The 22,333-nt window shown below is 43.5% G+C and overlaps 1 protein-coding gene across 1 annotated transcript in view; it reads left to right on the top strand.

The window, feature by feature from the left end:
- The first annotated feature begins 5,005 nt into the window (after window positions 1-5,005).
- LOC107282922 (ubiquitin carboxyl-terminal hydrolase 12-like) overlaps window positions 5,006-22,333 on the top strand; it is a 32,810-nt gene continuing 15,482 nt past the window's right edge. Inside the window, exons 1-5 of the mRNA XM_029283104.1 lie at window positions 5,006-5,047; window positions 5,472-5,555; window positions 15,328-15,408; window positions 18,627-18,840; window positions 20,054-20,280. Coding sequence (XP_029138937.1) covers window positions 5,006-5,047; window positions 5,472-5,555; window positions 15,328-15,408; window positions 18,627-18,840; window positions 20,054-20,280 — 648 coding nt within the window. The remainder of the gene's footprint in view (window positions 5,048-5,471; window positions 5,556-15,327; window positions 15,409-18,626; window positions 18,841-20,053; window positions 20,281-22,333) is intronic.

Raw genomic sequence — 22,333 nt, forward strand, 5'->3', positions numbered from 1 at the left:
AAACCAAGTCTGAAATTCCCTCCAAAGAGTTACACTATTACAAAGTAAAAGTTCCCACCCTAGTGCTATGCATTAACTACGTGACCCAATAGAGCAGTTTGGCAGGCTTTCTAACAGAATGCCCAACCCTCTTCTCCCAAGCAAGAGAATGACCTTGGTTCCCATGGGACACAATGTTGTTTAGACTAACAGAGATACTCCGTCCCCCCTTCCTTTTGTGTGACAACCTAGAATGAGCAAGATGGTTGCAGCCAAGTTCGTTGTAGACATGACAACTACAGGGCAATCGAGAAGAATATGTATATCCAACAGATGGCAAATGGACAAAAAACCCTAAATTACTTGCTCTTATCCAATCCTGAAGGCCACAATTTGCATACCATCTGAATTCCCATTTGCAGAAGATCCTGCCTCACCATGATTCCTGGTTACTGAGCTCCAGGTCTTTCTACAGGAGCATATATTTGATAACTTTTCTGCTCTTGAGCTTAGAAACTGGGGGGTTGGAGTGGAGGATGGTTGTGCTGTGGTTTGTAAAAATCAGAGAATTGCACACAATATGAAGTAAGGACATAAGTGGACCATGGTGGAAGCGATTATTTTATTTCACTTTTGCATGAAGCAAAGGTGAGTGGATTTGTGTTACTACAGAACTTGTAGCAGTTCTCAGGGAAAATGTAAGATGTTCTGCAAGCAAGAGGCAAGTTTCCTAAGTCTCACTAATTCTTTTCTGTCTTGGATTAAAACATGTCCAAAGAAAAACCCACCTGGCTCTCCCTGGCTCTCCCATCTACTGTAGCTTCTCCAACTGCTGAAAGACATTTCACAGCTGTGAAGAAAGGTAGTTGTTGAGGAAAGGTAGTTGTTATGTCATCCCTCCTTTTTCACTTTTTGTTTTGTTTTGTTTTGGTGAACGATGTCAATGCACAATGCACAGGAATAATGGTCTTTCAAAGTATTTGTTCAATTGATACAACTGCGCTTCTCTGTAACAACAATTGTAACTGAAAACAGGAGAGAAGGAAGGAAAAATGGCGGCCCACTTTTCCTCATGTTTCTGCTCCTTCTGTCTCATTGCTACTGGTCTTTGTGAGTATAGTGAAAAAGGAGTTAGTTGGGAAGATGAATGTCTATGTGCTGGGATTCCCTTCTTCTGGGCCCTTGAATTGGATTGTGATTTATTTTTCAGTTTCCATTTTTTCCCCTGAGAAACTTAGAAAAAGTTTAGTCCAGAGGAAAGCTTGTCTATATTGTGGCTCAAGCTGCTGTAGAGTACAATATTCCCCTGGGGTTTATTATTATTTATTTATTTTTGAAATTGAAGTTTTTTCTTCATAGAGACACATGCAGGAAGGTAGAGAAAAACAGATGAGGGATTTATATGTTTTCCTTGGTGGGAGGAAGATTCCTCAAACAACTTTTTCTTAACATGGGAAAAATTGTTACCTGCCTCCAAGATAGCTTCTTAGAAACTGCTGTTGGCAGGGAGGGGGGAAGAGCAATTTGTCATTCATTGTCAGGGAGCGCCTATCATTGAAAGAAACTCATTTTATTCTTTTTGGAAAATCTCAGAGGAGAATGGCTGAGATGAGTGTGGTCATGGGAGGGGGGAGGCAGGATCATTCAGCCTTATTAGACCCTGAATGAGTTCATGCTGAACTAACAGTAAAAACAAGTGTTGTGTCTTTGTCAAAAAAAAAAAGAAAGAAAAGAAAAGAAAAAAGAAAGTTTCCAAGTGTCACTTCCAGTTCAACCCATTTAGGTTTCTAAAAGAATTCCCACCAAATTTTACATCATCTATTTTAAGGACTGGTTTAAAATTAAAAATCTTGTACTAAGTTTAAAACTTGATGTTCCCGAGAGACCTGCAATGTTTAAAAGCACTTTTGCCATTTCTCAAAGTTCAAAATAACATTCCAAAAGGGATCTTTTAAAAGACATCCCTGTGACGAGCTTGGCCTCTGGGATCTGGTAAGGCTGGATTGTGTTCAGCACATAACATGTGTTTTTCATTGAGTTATAAAACAGGCGTTAAAATTAAAATCTCATAATTAAATGGAATAGAGTGAAGCCTTTAGTAGCAAGATGGGAGTACAGTAGTTTAACAGTTTTTTAACTAGACATTGGACTCAATGGGACACCTAATTTTTCTAAAGGCCACTTCATGCCTGTTTTCGTTTTTACGATGAGAGATTCTCCAGAGGAAAAGTGCACAAGGTCAGTTGAGTGATAAACATTCAAGCTTGCTTTATGCTGATCTTCTGAATCTTCCATCTACTTCGATGCTGTTTCCTTTGCCTAGGAACCATATTCCAGTTTCATGTGAGAGACCTTTTTTTCTACCTCTACCTTTCTACCTATTCAGATATTGCAGGGGGAAAATCCCAGCGTCCATAATTAATAAGAAAGTTGACTTCCACAGTGGAAGTGGTAGCTCATCCTGGAATTGGAGGTTTAGTAAGATCTTGGTGGCCATGGCTTCTGATCCCAGTGCTTTATGATTGTTTTAACTGGAAATTTTGACGCTGATATTGCTCTTTCTGAATATAGTGGGTCATAGAACTTCCCTTATGATACAGTACTTACTTTTCCTGTGTATTTCGGCTGGATCAGGCAAATCCTCCACCCATCTAAAAATAACCCCAGCTAATGTCTGACTTTTCTTTAGAAGCAAAATGAAAAAGTTGGCTCCTTTGCCAGATGAACACTGCGTCTCTTCATTATTCTCTTGGGAAGTTAAAATGCATTAATTTTACAATAATTCAAGCATCGTGGCTTTTTTCTAAATCAGCCTTTCCAGCCAGGCATCATCCACATGTCTTGAACTGTTACTTCTATAATCTCCAAGTAACATGGGCAATGTGATATCTGGAAAGCAGCACCCTGAGGAAAGAGAAAAGTTTATAGAAGATGCTGAGAATTAGGGCTTTTAAGCTCTTCGTACTGTGTTTCCTGGGAATAACATGTCAATACAGCCAGTTTAGTCTGCTAAATCTGTTCACACTAAGGGCACTTCCACAATACATAACAAGCTTGAAGCTCATAACCGCTTTGAAGCCACTCTTCCCCCATCTTCTGTTCGGTTTGAGTTGAGGAAGGAATAAAATTATGTTACATCAAAATACAAAATGCGCAAAAAAACTTTATGAATTAATCAATTGATCAGCAGGAGAGTTCATAAAATTTCTCTCTGTCTGAACCTTCATAGTTCCTGATGTAACATAATTTCCTTCCTCCCTTTACTCTGCACATACAAAGAAAAAAATAAATTGCTAGGACATCACTGAAACATTTTTCATTTGTGCCATTTCAATCCATTTTTGGGGGGTGTGATTTGCAAAGGAGGAGAAGGAGGAGAAAGAAGAAAGAAGAAAGAAGAAAAAGGAGGAGGACTCTATGAAGCTTTCATTCCTTCAGAGTTTCTGTTAAGAAGCTTCACTAGTTGCAATTTTATTTTATTTTATTTATTTTATTAAGATTTACAAGGCTGTTCACTCAACTAGTGATGCAGGAAAGCTAGTATAGTATCATTTTAGCAACCAGATACTTTTCACAGCAGGTATAACTATGCCTGTAGGTTGCAGTAAAGATTGTCTTGTTAAATGGAGGGTCATGAAATAATGGCTTGCCTAATGCTCAGAGGCTGGAAAATGGGATAAAGTAACAATTTGGTATGCCTTCCTTGTATGAAGAAAGAAAATCAAGTTGGCGGGGTTTTTTTTTATAAGCACTACTGTAAGAAACTGAGTAGAAATTGACAATGAGGATTAAGATTGGGTTGCCTGATAAATGCTTAGTATTTAAGCAAGAAAACTCAAGCTAGGATCATTATAGTGATCATGTACTAACTAGAGCCTGACTCGAGGGATTATGATTGTATTCGTTGATAGGGCTCCTGGCATACTTTACCTATTTAGATTTTAATGGAGTATGAGTAAGGGAATGATTGTGCCTAGGAACTAGGAGGCATGATGAAACAAAAACAAAACTAATATAAAATGTGACCATCATTCCCCCCCACACACACCAAAAAAGACCCTTTGAAGAACAGAATAGTGACTGAGCCCTTCAAGGGCGTAACAGGCAATTCTATAGTTGATACAAAAACAGCACAAAATGTACATCAAGTCATATATACAACTGAACATTGCTTTGAATAAATACCAGCAGGGTCATATTCTGTTTTGTGGGAAGGTAGTTTATTTCAGTGGTGATTCTACAGCTCAAGAGCTTCTTTTCAAGGGATGTCTCTATAGTACTATCTTGATTATCTTCTTAAAAATCCTACCCTGACTTTTTAAAAATCATCTTTACAGCATTTTTACAGCATTAACTGTGCTCTGAACAGGTCTTATTTTTTTCCCTAATACATCATGTTCAATGCTGCAATTGTTTCTATGCATGTTTAACAAAACTTTTATTTTTTTATTATTGTATTTTTAGAAAGACTCCATAATAAATAAGCAACCCTTTCTCTATATAAATAGAATAATGGAAGGGACTTTGGAGGTCTTCTAGTCTAACCCCTTGCTCAGGCAGGAAATCCTATATCATTTCAGACAAATGGTTCTCCATTTAAAAACTTCCAGTGTTGGAGCATTCACAACATCTGAAGGCAAGTTGTTCCACTGATTAATTGTTCTGTCAGGAAATTTCTCCTTAGTTCTAGGTTGCTTCTCTCTTCTCTCTTCCATCCATTGTTTCTTGTCCTGCCTTCAGGTGCTATGGAGAATATTTTGATCCCCTCTTCTTTGTGGCAGCCCCTTAGATTTTGGAATGCTGCTATCATGTCACCCCAAGTCTTTATTATGAGTATTAAAGTAGACAAACCCAATTCCAGCAGCCATTCTTTATATGTTTTAGCCTTCAGTCCTCTAATCATCTTTGTTGCTCTACTCTGCACTCTTTCTAGAGGCTTAACAAGTGTGCATTTTGCCTCTGTTGTGAATTTTATGCATCCCATTCACTGTAAGTTGGGCCTAACTAGATAAGACAACAGGAATGCATGAACATCAAGGCCATCCACGGACAGGAGGTCAACAGTGTGGTTATGACCATGTGACTGGAGCCTTTTCCCTTTTTAATGGACATCACACGCAATATAAGCACATAAAAAANGTTAGTTTGGTGAGCCACAACGTCTTGCTGTCAGTCAATGGCTACGCTCGCGTCAAAGACTGGAGATCACGATCCAGGACGGGCGTGGCAACTTTGGCTGACTTGATCTGATTGGGCAGGAATACAGTCTACTACCCAATGGTGGAGTCTCCATCTCCGTGCTGAGAAAAGGCGTTCAGGTAAGACAACGCCCCTTTTGCTGCGGTCTCTGCTTTGTCTTCAAACTCCTTGGCAACTTTAATGGCTTTGATCAAAGTTAAAGGTCTCCATCACTTAGGTAATAGCTGGTTTTCGTCCTGTCCCTCACATTGTGTGTTCAAATGCTCTTTAACCCCTGTTTTGATGTCCCTCAGGGGTTTTTTTCTTGTGTTCCCCCTATTTATGCTTCACCATGCGTTGCAATTTATATATTAGTGAGGCAGTCTTTATGTACCGTAGTTTTCCTTTCCCGTGTCTGTCTTTTGCTAACCTGTGGTCCTCTGGATATGTTAACATAAAGGAGTTAGGTGGCCGAACTAATGGGAGCTATTATTCAGTATATTAGATCGGAGGAAGCCAATATAATCCTGTGTCTGCCTCTGGTAGATCCAGCCTTCCATTCATTAATCTCCATGTCTGCTAGTTACATCACCATTCTCAATGTATATATAATTCCACCTTAACCGTTGAGTTCCATTTTTTCCTTTTGTTCATTTGTCTTCTTTGTCAAGCTCAGATTCATGCAGTGATTATCTTCCATCTCATCTTTGGTCCATATCAATCTTCATTCTTTGCTTTATCTAGAAGTCTATCATTAAAATACTTCTCCTTCCTGATGGTTAGCCTCTGACATTATTTCTCAAATTGTTTAAAGGACATCCTGGCTTTGAAGCCTTCCGAAAGCCGAGTTCCTTGTTATTTCTGGTTGCCATTTATATATAACCCATTCTCCAAAGCACCTGAAGGCCAGACAAGGAATCCTGGATGGAAACTGATTAAGGAGCGATTCAACCTAGAAATAAGGAGACATTTTCTGACCGTGAGAACAGTCAACCAATGGAACAGAAGTTGCCTTCAGAAGTTGTGGGAGCTTCATCACTGGAAGCTTTCAAGAAGAGACTGGACTGCCACTTGTCAGAAATGGTGTAGGGTCTCCTGCTTGGGTGGGTGGGGGGTTGGACTAGATGACCTACAAGATCCCTTCCAACTCTGTTATTCTTATTCTTATATTCCACCTTTAAATTCCATCCTCAGTAGTCTAAAGGTCTTCTACTCTCTGCTATTCTCTCTCCTTTCCCCCTTGCTGTTCCCACCATTTCTTTCCAGATATCGTCTTCTGTATCTTTTCCGTGTGGCCCGGGGTTTAATTCCTTTCACCTCATCTTCCTGTTCAAGATTACAGATATGTAGCATAATTTGCTTAAAAGTATTTGCCCCTCCCTGATTCCGTGTCTCCTTTTCAGCTTGTAATAAAGAGCTTTGCATGCTGAATGATGTGGTAAGAGTAATCATTGTTCTTGCAGCTGCTTTGGCATGGACATAATTGTTAGCTGTGGGACTGGAGAGTGTCAGGATTATATCAGAGTAAACAGACGTCTTATCTCTTCATTTGAAAAAGCTTCACAGAAATGCGTCAGTTTATCAGACTTGCGAAGCATATTCTACTTTTAATTTTTTTACATACAGGTGGGTTATCTGGCATTAATCCCGATGCAAAAGATTTTCAAAGAAAGAAGATTGAGCAGTTTGGAGTGGAGAGGGTGTGATTTCTAGCCTTTGATTTACAGTTTTAATAATGTTTGCAGATAAATGAGTAACTGAGCCTTTAAAAATAATAATACATGTATTTCATTCTGGTATAATACCCGTCAGGCCGGTTTTATAATTAAAACAATATAAAACAATTTACACTGTAAGTCTTCAAACCAACCCCCAAAATAAATAGAATTAGTGGCAGCCCAGCCACAGAATTTGCAGGATCACTGAAACGGCAATAAGGTGCTTAACCATATCCATGAAAGTGTAGCTGTGGGTTGCATATTGACCTGCGTCCAGGAAGAACACTTATACAGGTCTATTCAGAGCTGCCCAAAACCCTCTGCACCACGACTTTCTGGACCAGCTGCAACTTCTGAATGCTCTTCAAGGGCAGCCCCACATAGAACACATCATAGCAATCCAAATGACTAAGACGTGAGCAGTTGTTTGCACAAGACAAATGATACAAAGGTCTTCCTAGTCACGACTGCCACCCTTTACGAGTCTAGAAGGACCCCCATGTTGCACGCCAGCTTCGATTAGGGAAGAGCTAAAGATGGAAAATTTCTGGATCTGTGAGGGCTTTAAGATACACGGCCATCTTGTCATGCCAGGGTTGAACCACAGCCTCTTCTCCCCCCTCCAAACCCCACAGCGTCTAGGTCAGTGGTGGTGAACCTGTGGCACGCGTGCCAGAGGCGGCACTCAGAGCCCTCTCTGTGGGCACGCGTGCCATGCCCCGGAGATGGCGAGGGACTGGCCCCTGCTGCCCTGGCCCCGCCCACCCAGCCTGCCATGAGCACTGCGGCCACGCCCACCCGGCCCCCGGTGATAAATAAGTGGGTTTTGGGTTGCAGTTTGGGCACTGGGTCTCTAAAAGGTTCGCCATCACTGGTCTAGGTGGTAGGAAGGAACCTTGCTAACATCCCCTGATTGTTCCAGGACAGAGATGTATAAATAGGTCTCATTGTCGTATTGATAATACTTGATCTCATACCAACAGATCCCCTAAGAGCTTCATGTAGGTGTTAAATAGGACTGCAGAGAAAGTGGAGCCCTGAGGTACTCCATAGTGCAGGGGGTTCTCCTCAGTTTTACTCCTGGAAGAAACGGAAACGACAGAACCGGTTCTATAGAAAGGAGACACATCATGGCACCGTGACCATGCCTTTCAGTCCGCTAAGCCAACTGAAAGGATGCCGTGTTGAGTGGCCTCAAAGGCTGCTTAGAGATCTAAGGAGGGTCAGGATGATGCACTACAGTTATCCCAAACCCACCAAGGATCATGAACCGGTACCCTCAAAACCATCTAAGTATTATCTCTAAGCCTGGCTGGAAGGGGTTCCATTAATTTGTTTCTTTCAGAACTCTCTGGACCCGTAGGCCAGTTACCTTTAGCCTGAAGACTGGACAAAAACTGTCCAGATTTGTTGGAGCAAGCAATGGTCTCTTACGAAGGGGATGGGAAGGCATCTCTTTCAAGGCAGGTGGAGCCACCTCCTTTTGCAGAGAGGCATTCAGATCCCAAAGGGGCTTTTTCCAAAAGGCAACTGGGCTTTCTTGGGTTTTTTTTTTCTTTGAAAGCATTTTGCTTCTCATCCAAGAAGCTTCTTCAAGTCCGGATCTTCTTGGATGAGAAGCAAAATGTTTTCAAAACAACAACAACGAGAAAGTCTGGCTACGTTTTGAACAAAGCACCTTTGGGACAACCACGACTTAGATGGTTAAGAATCTCCACAGGCATCAAGCATTTACTTCTCATGGACCCCCTCACCCCTCACCTCTTGGGAAACTTTAATCGATCAGGAGGGAGAGACATCTAAAACAGAGGTCCCCAACCGTGGCAACTTTAAGACTTGTGGACTTCAACTCCCAGAATTCCTCAGCCAGCTTGGCTGGCTGAGGAATTCTGGGAGTTGAAGTCCACAAGTCTTAAAGTTGCCAAGGTTGGAGACCCCTGGTCTAAAACACAAGTGGCCAAACTCACAGCGCTGAAGATTCTGTTCACTTCATTCATAACTGTCTCACGGGAGACTTTGATTCACCAGAGACGTCAATGAATGGAAGGAACAGATTCTGGTAGAGAGTTTTGCTGCTTTGGCTTGGCCTCTAGAGATTATTTTGCTAAAATTACCCAGTAAGTTAGTGAGACCTATTTAGGTTATAAATATTATGCTCACTTCATGTATCTATTCTTCCATTTATTCTTTTCTGGTTTTCTTAATCGTTCTCTAGGACTACTTTTAAAAAACGTTTCAGGTGTTAAAATGGAAGTTTGGCGCATCACAACTATTACTATATATTAGGCTTTATGTGCATCACCTGGAATGGTGTTTTAGGGGAAGAAGATTAAAAACCAAGCCTTATACAATCCAAAACTGACGTGCAAATAGATGATGTGCCTTAAGCATCTTTATTGGGAAACTGTGTATGTGTGGTAGGTAATAAATCTGTTCTTATTTTGTCCATGAATGGATTTCATTGCCCAATAAAAGAATTGTTGCAACAAACAGGCTATAAAAGATGGAAGAATACAATATGCTTTCCACAAATCAAATAGAAAAACAGGCTTTAAGTAGCGAGTTGTACTTTTATTACAATATTGTAATAAAATAATGGAGTAAGAAAGAGAGGAGAGAATATATCTGGCAGATTTAATTTGAGCTGTTTACCCATAAAAAGACTCTTCTGGGATGGCAAAGAAGGTTCCAATGCAGCCTTTTTTGATTGTCTGTATGGAGTGTCCATCTTAAATCCTCTCCTTGGACCATCAATACACTTGTCAAATAAACTGGTATCACACGTTCTTCCACGGTTAGAGGTTTAGCATAGCTGTTTGTTTTCTTAACAGGCTTGTAGTCTTGGGCTATTCCTGAAATCTTGTGTTTTCTAGGGACCCTAGTTGAGGTTCTTCTAAAAGGCACGAGGGATGGCCATCAGGAAGCAGGAGAAAGTTTTCCTCAAGGTCAGGGAGGATGAGATGCTCAGAAAATAAGCTCAGTTGGAAGAAAGAATGGGGTTGCCACGAGGACAAGTGTTGACTAACTCCCAACATATTGAGACTGCTCACTCTGGCAGAGGAGACTGACAACACTGGCAGATCTAAGACAAAATAAGAGAGTTAAATTACTGTGGTAAAATAGCTCGTCTTTCTTTCAGGTAAATGTTTATTTGCATCCCAGTCATTATGTTTCTCGTGTTACTATCAACAATTTTTTGCCACGGTAGAAGTGCATCAAAAGTTCAGGGGAACTTCTGCTAAATAGACTTGATGCTGACATAGCATTGAGAGCCGTGGTGGTGCAGGTTAGAATGTAGTATTGTAGGCTAACTCACCGCACAGTGCCAGCAGTTCGATCCTGACCGGCTGAAGGTTGACTCAGCCTTCCATCCTTCCGAGGTCAATAAAATGAGGACTCAGATTGTTGGGGATTGGGCAATATGCTGACCCTGCAAACTGTTTAGGGAGTAAAGTAAAGCACTACCAATCGGTATATAAATCTAGTGCAGGGATAGGCAACCTTGGCTCTTTTATGATTGGTGGACTTCAACTCCCAGAATTCCTGAGCCAGCAGGGCTCAGCTTGGAAACCTCTCCCTTTCCCCTCAGCACGGCTGGCTCAGGAATTCTGGGAGTTGAAGTCCACGAGTCATAAAAGAGCCAAGGTGGCCTACCCCTGGTCTAGTGCTATTGCTACCTTTCTTGCTTTTCCCATTTCCTCCCTCTTTTTCTTCCTAATGAGCTGTGGTGGTGCAGTGTGTAGACCTGCAGTATTAAAGACTAACTCTGTCCACTGCCAGGAGTTTGATCTTGACTGGCTCAAGGTGGGCTCAGCTTTCCATCCTTCCGAGGTTGGTAAAATAAGGACCCAGGTTGTTATGGGCCTTATGCTGACTCTGCAAACTACTTAGAGAGGGCTGTAAAGCATTGTGTAGCGGTATATAAGTCTAAGGGCTATTGCAATTGCTATTGACAGGTGACTCCTGGGCAGCTTTTTAATAGAACATAGATATTTCTTTTTTTCTTTTCAGCAGCCCCTTTCTTCTGAGTTGCTGTGTAAAATACCCAGAAGAAAACTTGTTTCCTTGAAGGAAGCATAAATAAAGGAAGTGACACAACTGAAGTTCACGTACCTCCGTTTTTGTATCTATTTTATTTATTTATCTGTTTTACTCATTGATAAGCCTGCCTGTCTAACAAGTTAGCTACTGTACACCTTGGGTCCCAATTGCCTTCAAGTGACAGCGCCTTCAAGTGTGCTATTGACTTGAAATTTAAAAAGGGGGGTCGCAGTCTTCTATACATAATCTTTTCTGTATTAAAAAAATGCTTCCCCTCCCAACTTCTCAAGATGAGAGGGCTGTTTTCTGAGATTGAGAAGCTCAATCGTGGAAAACTCAGATGTTCTGAAGTGTCACCAGCCAAGCACAGGTTCATCACTTCAAACCCAGGAACTCAGAAAGTTCCTTGCTAAGTTTCTGCTTCCTGTGTTGTGTTTTTTTTCACTCCTGGGACGTTGTGCTGATGTTGGGAGTCAGCTCTCCTTTGCAGAGGTTGAGATGTTATTGATGGCGTCTTGAAAGCAATTTCTTTCTGTCTTTTTTCTTTTTAAAGGGATGGATGCACTTAAATGGAAATAGGAGAAACCTTCCCCATCAGTGGTCAGTTGGCTGAGATTCTAAATATTCTTGGAGGGCTTGTTCAAAACCACCCGGTTTATATACTTGGACTTGAAAAGACATCTCTCTGAAAACACAGCTGCTTGAAAGCTCCTCTATTGTGCAGATCTGGAAAAGAAGCCAATTTTTTTTTTTTATCCCGTTCAAAGCGGGGAGACTGATTTTTCAAAGTTCTGAGTTGTGTAAGAGGTGAAATGGGGTTTCTAGATAGGGAAATGCATTGGCAGTGCTTGCAAAACCCAGTTGCAAAATGTTCTCCAGGATGTTTCAGTTTCACAGGTTTTGCTTGTTTATTGTCTAGCTGAAATGGTTACCTCTTCGGATTTAGTCATAGTTTTGAAAGGGAGCCTTCAGATCTGAAAGTTTAATTACAAGAAATGGATTCTGCTTTATTAAAGGCCAGTTTCAAAGTGTTTCCTATGAAATTAGGAATTGCAAATGCTCTATAGTTACAGCTATTTTATTTTACTCTTTAATTTACTAGCAGTCTTTCTCTCTCTCTCTCTCTCATCTCCCTTTGCAGTTTGGCTCATGGTCAACTCAACTCCAAAAAAATAGAAGCAATATTAGGAAACTTAAAGGGAGATGTGGCGTAGCAGTGGGAAATCTACTTCATTGTAGGATTGTGTTGTTGATTTTCTAAGGACTTTTCATTTTGTGTTGTCCGTGATGTTTCGAGCTTTGTTTATATATTAATATTAGCAGCATTTTGTGTTTTATTTTCCTTCTATTAACTTGTGGTCAAAACAATGTACCAAATAGTACAGATGACTGTATTCCCCAGTGTTTATATGATTTACAGAAACTGCCTCAATGATATTCAGCAAAGAGACCGAATTCTTCAACATTCATTGCTGTGTAGGCAACTTACAGGCCGAGTTTGGAGAGGAAATGAAGGTTGTGTCTGAATGAAAGGCTAAAAGCTCTGTTTTTCTTCTATTGTAAAGTTTTAGATCAGGGGTCTTCAAACTTGGCCCTTTTATGACTTGTGGACTTCAACTCCCAGCTGGCTGAGGAATTCTGGGAGTTGAAGTCCACAAGTCATAAAAGGGCCAAGTTTGAAGACCCCTGTTTTAGATTATTATTATTATTATTATTACTTTAATTTATACCCCGCCCTTCTCCCGAGGGACTCAGGGCGGCTCACAGGTAAATAAAAACAATACTATACAATAAATATCTAAAAGCCAAATTAAAATATATATTAAACAACCTGTATTAGGAAAATTATAAAATCCCTTTAAAATCCCTATAAAATCCCCCCCCTAGGCCAATCCCGCTTGATGGAAAAGCCATGTCTTGAGGGCACGGCGGAAGGAGGGGAGATCCGGAATAATCCGGATCTCTGGGGGGAGTTCATTCCACAGGGTGGGGGCTCCCACAGAGAAGGCCCTCCCCCTGGGGGTCGCCAGCCGACACTGTTTGGCCGACGGCACCCTGAGGAGGCCCGCTCTGTGGGAGCGTACCGGTCGATGGGAGGCAATCTGCGGCAGAAGACGGTCTCGGAGATCCTCCGTTCCTCAGGCACTTACACCTGATTTATTCTTCTGGGAGATGCTTCATGTGAATGGCATTAAATCTAGACCTCTGACAGTGGACCTCCACTAATGGGAGATGTCCAGTCGCAAAAAGGCCAAGGCCACCTTCAGCTACAGGAGTTCACTGAACGTTTTTGAACCGGCCCATCTTCCTCGATTTAGCCATCTTACCAAATATTGTGAAGAAAGATGTAAAGGGAGAGTGATATCATATGAAGTATTAATACCGCTTTATAAAATCTTTAGTAAGGCCACACCTGGAATCTCGCATTCAGTTTTGATCACCACGCTACAAAAAAAGAGGTTGAGACTTTGGAAAAAGTACAGAGAAGAGGAATTAAGATGATTAAAGGCCCGGAAACTAAAACATATGAAGAACAATTACAGGAATTGGGTATGCCTAGTCTAGAGAAAAGAAGGACTAGGGGTGACTTAATAGCAGTATTTCAGTATTTGAGGGGGCTGCCACAAAGAAGAGGGGGTCAACCTGTTTTCCAAGGCACCAAAAGGCAAGACAAAAAACAACGGATGGAAACTAATCAAGGAGAGAAACAACCTGAAATTAAGGAGAAACTTCCCAACAGTGAGACCGATCAACCAGTGCAACAGTTTGCCTTCAGAAGTTGTGGGTGCCCCATCCCTGGAGGCTTTTATGGACAGCTATTTGTCTGAAAAGGTATAGGGTCTCCTGCTTGAGCAGGGGGTTGGACCAGAAGACCTCCAAGGTCCCTTCCATCTCCGTTATTCTATTATGCAGGAAAAGATGCAGCTTTGTGCACTTATCTGCCACTTATGCGGCCTGGTTCCCAATGGGCCATGGCTGGTGACCAGGGATTGGGTCCTCCAGAGTCCATTCCAGTTATGTGATTCTATGACTGACTGACTTGTGGTGAAACACTTAATGCTGACTTTAAATTTGATGCTGGGCATTACAAAGGTGTGAAGCTTAGAAGATAACTGGCAAGGCCAGGTAGAGTTAAGGGAGACCCCTCCCTACCTTCCCCAAATGGCTAATGAGGTATTTTAGTTGCGTGATGGAAAACATATGCTGTGTTGACTTCACTTTTGCTGCTGCTGCTGCTGCTGAATAGACCAGTATAGTCATTAAAATATAGACTGCATCTGCTCTTTATAATAAATATAGCCTAGGGCAGGGGTCTTCAAACTTGGCCCTTTTATGACTTGTGGACTTCAACTCCCAGAATTCCTGAGCCAGCATGGCGCAGCTTGGAAACCTCTCCCTTTCCCCTCAGCGTGGCTGGCTCAGGAATTCTGGGAGTTGAAGTCCACGAGTTATAAAAGAGCCAAGGTGGCCTACCCATGATCTACCCCTGAAACATTGGCCAAGGTGGCCTACCCCTGGCCTACCCCTGGCCACATTGGCCAATAAAAGAGCCAAGGTGGCCTACCCCTGATCTACCCCTGAAACATTGGCCAAGGTGGCCTACCCCTGGCCTACCCCTGGCCACCTTGGCCAATAAAAGAGCCAAGGTGGCCTACCCCTGGCCTACCCCTGAAACATTGAGAGCGGGAGCCTCTCAATGTTTTGATAAGTTGCAGATGGGCCGTTTACTAAATGGAAAACTGAAGTGCTGTAGAATAGCAGATTATTAGAGTCCTGTCTAGTATCTTATATGCGGGTGGAATTCTCCCTTCATAAGTTGTAGTCTTTTCTTTCCCCCAAATTCGCAAGGGAGCTTTGGAGACCCCCCCCCCCAGGGCAAATTTGAGCAGTGCCCTGTGTCGGGGTGGGAGGGGTTGGTTGAAAGCTGCTGTTGTTGGAGCAGATGATTTCTGTAATGTGGAGTTTATCTGTGGCAAAAGGGGATTCTTCTTGCTCAGAGATGCTTCTGTAGTCCTCGGCTTACGACGTACAACCACAACTGACCCCCAAAATTTCTGTTGCTAAGTGAGACACTTGTTAAGTGAGTTTTGCCCCATTTGACAACTTTTCTTGTTAAGTGAATCGCTGCAGTTGTTAAGTTAGTAACACGGTTGTTAAGTGAATCCGGCTTCCCCATTGACTTTGCTGGTCAGAAGGTCTCAAAAGGGGGTCCTGTGACCTTGGGACACTGCGACCGTCATAAGTATGAGTCAGTTTGCCAAGCATCTGAATTTTGATCCTATGGCCATGGGGATGCTAGTGTAAAAAACAGCCATAAGTCACTCTTTTCAGTGCCGTTGTAACTTTGAACGGCCACTAAATGAACCGTTGAAAGTTGAGGACTAACTATACCCGCTGTTTTGTCTTCCAGGGCGCCAATGCCTCTGCTTTGGAGAAAGAGATTGGTCCGGATCAGTTTCCTATGAACGAACATTACTTCGGCTTGGTTAATGTGAGTGGCTCTTTTGTCCTTCTTGGGGAGTTGCCTGTTAAATTGTGTCTTCTTTTGTCATCCTGGATTCGGAACTGAACACCCCTGAGTAGCCCTTGTGTTTTCCTGGAGCCAGTTTGTATCCTGAGCCCCAGAAACTCCGCTTAAAAAGTCGACCTTTACAAAGTTAAGTAAAGCAAGAGTTCAAACATTCTCCATTTGTTTGCTTGAGGATGTTTCTGAATTGGGTCAATTTGTTAGGAAGAAGCAGCAGAAGCGTGTTGTCCAAATCAGGTACAAAACTCCTGAGACAGGTGGGCCACAGAGAAGGGGACTGGCTCAGAAATAGTTACCTTCCTGCCTGCAGTCCCCTTTTTTAAAAAAAACCACAAACATTGGGCCAGAGCTTGCAAGTATTTGCTCATTGTCAGAGCTTAAATCTGCCCCTAATTCTGTGGAGGTAAACATAAGGCTTGACCCGGGAGTGGTGAAGCATGAGTTCATATCTGAAAACTGAATTGAACTTCCAGATGTGTGGATGGGAGCATCCCAAAAGAGTAGAATTCCATTGGACAGGGCCACAAGGGAGGCTAAGAAACGGAGGGAATTGTAATAGGCACAGAGGTCATGAGGTGTTGAAGCCCATTGGTCATGTCAAACTCCGTGGCCCTTCTCAATGTGAGCGGATCTTCTCCCTAAATGGAAGTGAAATTGCAGAAGGGCCGGTAACAACCCCGCTAAAGCTACAATATAAACATTTCATTTTGATTCAGCTTGCTGCCTTGGGACAAAAGATTCCCGAATCTGCTTCTGCAGCGATTTGATTGAAGATTAATTGAATCGGAGTACCCTATCAAAGTGTTCCACCGCCCAGGGTTGAAGAATGCAGTTCCCATACAGCTCCCCAAACGTCATTTGGAATGTACAGATATTAATTTTGTTTATACTAACAGTTACCACCATCTTGGCAAGGATGAAGGGAGCTGTTGGAGATGTGGTGGTGGTGGTGACGATGGTGGTGGTGGTGGTGGTGGTGGTGATGACGATGGTGAGGATATATTCCGAATGTCAAATGATTTCTCCCAGAAGTGATCATCCCATCAGACTCTCTTTTCTTTCTCTGAAATGAAGCAACCTTCAAATGCGACAGATGCAAACATCTGCTTTCAGCTGTGTAAACAGGAAGCATGTAGACACTGTCTAACCCCGTCCCCAGGGCATTTTTCTCCTCAGAGTGCTGGTCACTTCTCTAAATATTCTTGATCTGAGCTGACTCTGAAAAGAAGCTCGTTTAACTCTCCTTGGCATCCTGTCAGAGTTCTGTCTGCTCCCGGGCTCCCCACGTAAATCGCTCTCTGTCAGAAACGGCACCCTTGCCCTGAGCACCACCCAATGTTGACAGTCTTAGCAACATAGCAACAGATCCCTTTGGAGTGACCTCCAACAGGACATGGTTCCCCTCCGCAATTAACCAGCATTGCTGGCTTGTGAAACAAGTGTGGGAGGGTGGGCCAAATGGCATTGCAAGGCTTTTTAAAAGTCGGGGTCCACTTCCTTCACTGAGAGTCAACGAAGGAAATACTTCAGGCATATTGTGGCGACGTGCAGCTGTAGGACAGTTCACGGCTGAGAAAGTACTGGCAAAGCCCCCCCCCCCCCCCCCCNAAAACCCCCCCCCCCCCCCCAAATCTGGCCTACAGGGCTTGCAACTTCAAGACAGAGTCAAGGTGGAGATTGCAGAGGAAGTGAGGCAGTTTCGGAGCAAGTGAGGCAGTTTCGGGTTAAACATAGCATTCTTGGACAAAAATCTCTCACGCTCCCTGCAGCCCTGAACCCTCAGAAAGATTGTCCTTCCCTCAAATGTGAGAATATTGTATGCAACACCTTCAATTTTTATGCTATTTTGCCAGCCTCCTCCCACCCTCTTCCTTGCTAGCTAACTTAGAAGGTAGAAGGACAGAGTTGGAAGGATCTTGGAGGTCTTCTGTTCCAATTCCCTGCTTGAGCAGGAAATCCTCTACCACGGGGGTCCCCAACCTGTGTGCCGCAGTCCGGTAGTGGGCCGTGGCCTACTGCCCACTAGGCCGCGGGATAGGCTGGCCAGTGCGCGCACACACTCCTACTTGCAGTAGCGCCGCAGCCATGGGGCACAAAAAATGGGCCGCCACTGTGCCTCAGGGCGAGAAAGGGAGCCACCACTGTGCCATGGGGCGCGAAAAGGGGTCGCCGCCATGCCTCGGGGCATGAAAACGGGCCACCACCACACCACAGGGCATGAAAATGGGCCACTGCGACCACACTGCGGGGCGTGAAAACGGATGGCGCTGTGCCACACAAGAATGGGGCAGGGCTAGTATCATGCAACCACTATCCCCGCCCCGTTTATGTCACATTGTGGTTAGGGTTAGGGCAGTTAACCCCATGCACGAGCGCACGTGTGTAAAATGCTTCCCCCTCCCCTTCCCTCTGGTCCGCCAACAGAAAGGTTGGTGACCTCGGCTCTACTAGAACTCTGGCTGGGGAATTCTGGAAGTTGAAGTCCACAAATCTTAAAGTCGTCTACAAGTTGTCCACAAGTCTTAAAGTTGCTAAGGTTGGACATTCCTGTCCTATACTCTTGGTTTTCTTAGTTCTCTTTTACTTGCAGTTGAATAGCCATTTTGTCAAGACACACACACACATACACTTATCCCAAAGGTGCTTTTTCAAAAGGCAATTGGACTTCCTTGTTTTTCTTTGAAGACGTTTCGTTTCCCATCCAAGAGGCTTCTTCAGCTTTGACTGGATGGTGGAGAACGGAAGGGTTTATACTCCTTGCAGACAGCTGGTCATTTGCATTCTTTTAAGAGAGTCCATGAGGCCACTTGGAGGTTTTTCTGTGTCCTCAAGGACAAAGGTGACCTGAGTGGTACAAATGGGTGTTGAGCTTTCTTGGAATTGCTGAAAGAACTGTGTTGCACCAGTCAGATGACCTTGAGGACAGAGATAAACCTCCAAGTGGCCTCAACGCCTCTCTAAAAGAATGCAAATGACCAGTTTCGTGCAAGGAGTATAAATCCTTCCATTCTCCGCCATCCAGTCAGAGCTGAAGAAGCTTCTTGGATGAGAAGCGAAATGCCTTCAAAGAAAATCAAAGTCCAGTTGCCTCCTGAAAAAGCACCTTTGGGACAGCCGTGACTGGATGACTGAGAACCTCCACAGACACACCCTTACTTACTTTTCTTCTTCTGTTCCCTCAGTTTGGAAATACCTGCTACTGTAACTCGGTCCTCCAGGCCCTTTACTTCTGTCGCCCATTTCGGGAAAAGGTGTTGGCCTACAAAGTCCAGGCCCGCAAAAAGGAGACCCTTCTGACCTGCTTGTCGGACCTCTTCAACAGCATTGCCACCCAGAAGAAGAAAGTGGGGGTCATCCCCCCCAAGCGGTTCATTTCCCGGCTGAGGAAAGAAAACGGTAAGGAAGCCCCCGTGCTTCTTGGCTGTCTTAGGACAGGGGATGCTTAAGATTTCCTCAGAGGCCGGTTGGTGTGGATTGCGAACAGCTGTGGTTGGAGGCCCTTGGCCCACCCAGAACTGTGGGTTGGTGGGAGCAGAGGAAGCTCCCTCAGACAGGTAGACCTCGACGTTGATTTGGTGACCGCTCGAAGTTACAACGGCACTGAAAAAAGTGACTTACCACTGTTTTTCATACTTACGACGGCTGCAGCACCCCCACAGTCACACAATCAAACTTCAGACCCTTCAGGCAACTGGTATTTGTGACGGTCACAGTGTTGCAGGGTCACGTGATCCCCTTTTGTGACCGTCTGACAAGCGAAGTCAATGGGGAAGCCAGGTTCACTTTACAACCAGGTTACTAACTGAACAATGATTCACTTAACAACTCTGGCAAGAAAGGTCATAAAATGGGGCAAACCCCACTTAACAACTGTCTCGCTTAGCAACAGAAATGTTGGGCTCAATTGTGGTCGTAAATGGAGGACTACCAGTACTGGACACACATTTCCATTAAGCTCCCTGTCCAGCTTAACCTTTTAAAAAATCCTGCTAATTTAAGAATCAAGCTCCTTGCAAATAGAGAACCACCATATTGACCCATAGCAAAATCCCCCCCACCCACAGAGATGGTAGTTCAACGTCTGATTAAAGAATGTCTTTGATTATGCTAACCTTGAGAACTAATTAGTAAGTAAACCAGACTCATATGGTAATCATTTTGTAACTGCCCATCATTATGTTGTCCTTTGCCCCGAACTACAGGTAGTTCTCAATTTAATAACTGTTCATTTAGTGACCGTTCAATGTTACAACGGCACTGAAAAAAATTGACTTATGACAGTTATGACCGTTGCAGCATCCCCATGGTCATGTGATCAGAATTAGTGTGCTTGGCAACTGGCATGTACTTAAGACAGTTGCACTGTCCCAGAGTGATGTGATCATTTGACTCATAGTGGCATTGTATTCATGCTGTGAATATCTTCACATTTCCTTTTTAAAAACCTATTTTTACTAAGCGCTTTTGCTTAATTTTTAATAAAAGCATATACCCTGTTGCTTTCTACCCTTCCTGGGGTCCAAAATTCTGTAAGACTTTAGCCATATTAGGCTAATATCTTAATTCCTCTGCTCTTCTTCTTCTTCTTTGTTGTGTGCCTTGTTATCAGAGCTGTTTGACAACTATATGCAGCAGGATGCACACGAATTCCTGAACTATCTGTTGAACACAATTGCGGACTTGCTACAAGAAGAAAAAAAGCAGGAGAAACAGAATGGCAAACTCCAGAACGGAAGCATTGAGAGTGATGAAGGGGAGAAGACCGAGCTCACGTGGGTCCATGAAATCTTCCAGGGAACACTGACAAACGAAACTCGCTGTTTAAACTGTGAAGCTGTAAGTAGCTCTTTACTTTTCTCTGAAATTCATACTTAGCGTGGTTCTTTCCCAAGAACGTTGACAGTGGGGTTTTTTTCCTCCCATCTTCCTGCTGTCAGTATATAAACAGATGAACGCTTACCTCTTTCAAGTTGCTAAACCTGCATCTAGCTAGAACAGGGGTCTCCAAACGTGGCACCTTTAAGCCTTGTGGACTTCTACTCTCAGAATGTTGGGAGCTGAAAGTCGACAGGTCTTAAAAGATGCCAAATTTGGAGACCCCCTGAGCTAGAAGAAAATTTCTCAGTTTTGGTAACAAAGGCGTGTGGACTTCAACACCCACAATGTTTCCTGCCATAACTGGTTTGGTCTGCTTTCAAGAAGCTTATAGTAGGGCATGAAGTTCATAACTCTATCCTATTCTTATCTCAATTCTTGTTCTGGCATCTTTGATGCTCTCTGAGCTTGGTTGCTCGCCTGCTGATGTTTCGTTGCCCAAGTAGGTAACATCATCAGTGCGAGAGAGTTTGGGTTTTCTCCCGCTTTATATGCCGTAGCTTGCCCTGCCAATGATGGCAGGTGGTTTTCTCTTTGGTTGTTCCTTGATTAGGGTAGATCTTGTCTCCTCGAAGTAGTTGCCCTGTTACATTCTTCAGTCTAAAGGTCCTGATTTGAGCACATCAGTACTTTTTGGACCTGAATCTGAAGCTTTGGAGTCGACACAGGACTGGTTTGCATCTCCCAAAGGAAACCATCTTTCTTGTTCACAATGTGCCAATCCCTCCCTGAGGTGCTTTTTCATCTTTGGGTTTGAAGGATTGCACATCTCTACACTGAGTCCATTCATGTGTCCCGCTAAACCGGCATTTGGCTTCAGATGTAGCACAGCTATGATCTCCAGAACCCCCCAACGTGGAAGCTAGCTAGTTTAGGGCTATATGCTAATTCTGCCCTCAGCTAGCCAGAGAACATAATATTTATCATAATTATCTTCTTGGGAGGGAGGGAGTGTGACATTCAAAAAACACTCATTATGGGATTCAGTTTCTCAATTCATAACTTTTATGTTTCTTTTTAGAACATGTCTACACAGCAAAAATGCTGGGATGGATGGGGTGGGGCCCTGTTTCTCAATTTCAACAACGTTAAGGTGCATGGCCTTTAGCTCTCAGAATTGTATGCTGGGGAATTCTGGGGGTTGAGGTCCACACATGGCTGGCTGGGGAATTCTGGGGATTGAAGTCCTACAGGGTGACTGGGGAATTCTGGAAGTTGAAATCCACACATGGCTGATGGGGGAATTCTGGGAGTTGAAGTCCACACAGGCTGACTGGGGAATTCTGGGAGTTGAAGTCCACACAGGCTGACTGGGGAATTCTGGGGGTTGAAGTCTACATATGGCTGGCTGGGGAATTCTGGGAGTTGAAGTCCACACATGGCTGATGGGGGAATTCTGGGAGTTGAAATCCACACAGGCTGACGGGGGAATTCTGGGAGCTGAAGTCCATATATTTTAATGTTGCTGAGATTAAGAAACACTGAATTAGAGTCTGGTGACCTATGACCTTTGCCTCCATTTAATAATAGTTGTCACTGATTTTTTTGGAACTGTACAGATAGTTCTCAATTTACAGCAGTTTGTTTAGTGACCTCACAAAACTACAATCACAGTTGAAAAAGTTACTTATGACCGTTTTTCACACGACAGTTGCAGCATCTCCATGGTCACGTGCTTGGCAACTGGTTCCTATTTATGACGGTTACTGTCTCCCGGGGTCATGTGATCCGTTTTGCAACCTTCTGACGAGCCAAGTCAATGGGGAAACCAGATTCACTTAACAACTGTGTCACTAACTTAACAACTGCAGCGATTTTGGGGTGGATTTCCATCAGTACGCTGACGACACTCAGCTGTACATCTCCACCCCAGGCCACCCCAACGATGCCCTTGACGTGATGGCCCGCTGCCTGGAGGCCGTACGGGTCTGGATGGGGAGGAACAGACTCAGGCTCAACCCTTCCAAGACCGAGTGGCTGTGGTTGCCGGCGTCTCGGTATGGTCAGCTGACGC

Source organism: Protobothrops mucrosquamatus, unplaced genomic scaffold (genome assembly GCF_001527695.2).
Source record: "Protobothrops mucrosquamatus isolate PMUCROS unplaced genomic scaffold, P.Mucros_1.0 scaffold19, whole genome shotgun sequence".
NCBI classification, from domain to species: domain Eukaryota; kingdom Metazoa; phylum Chordata; class Lepidosauria; order Squamata; family Viperidae; genus Protobothrops; species Protobothrops mucrosquamatus.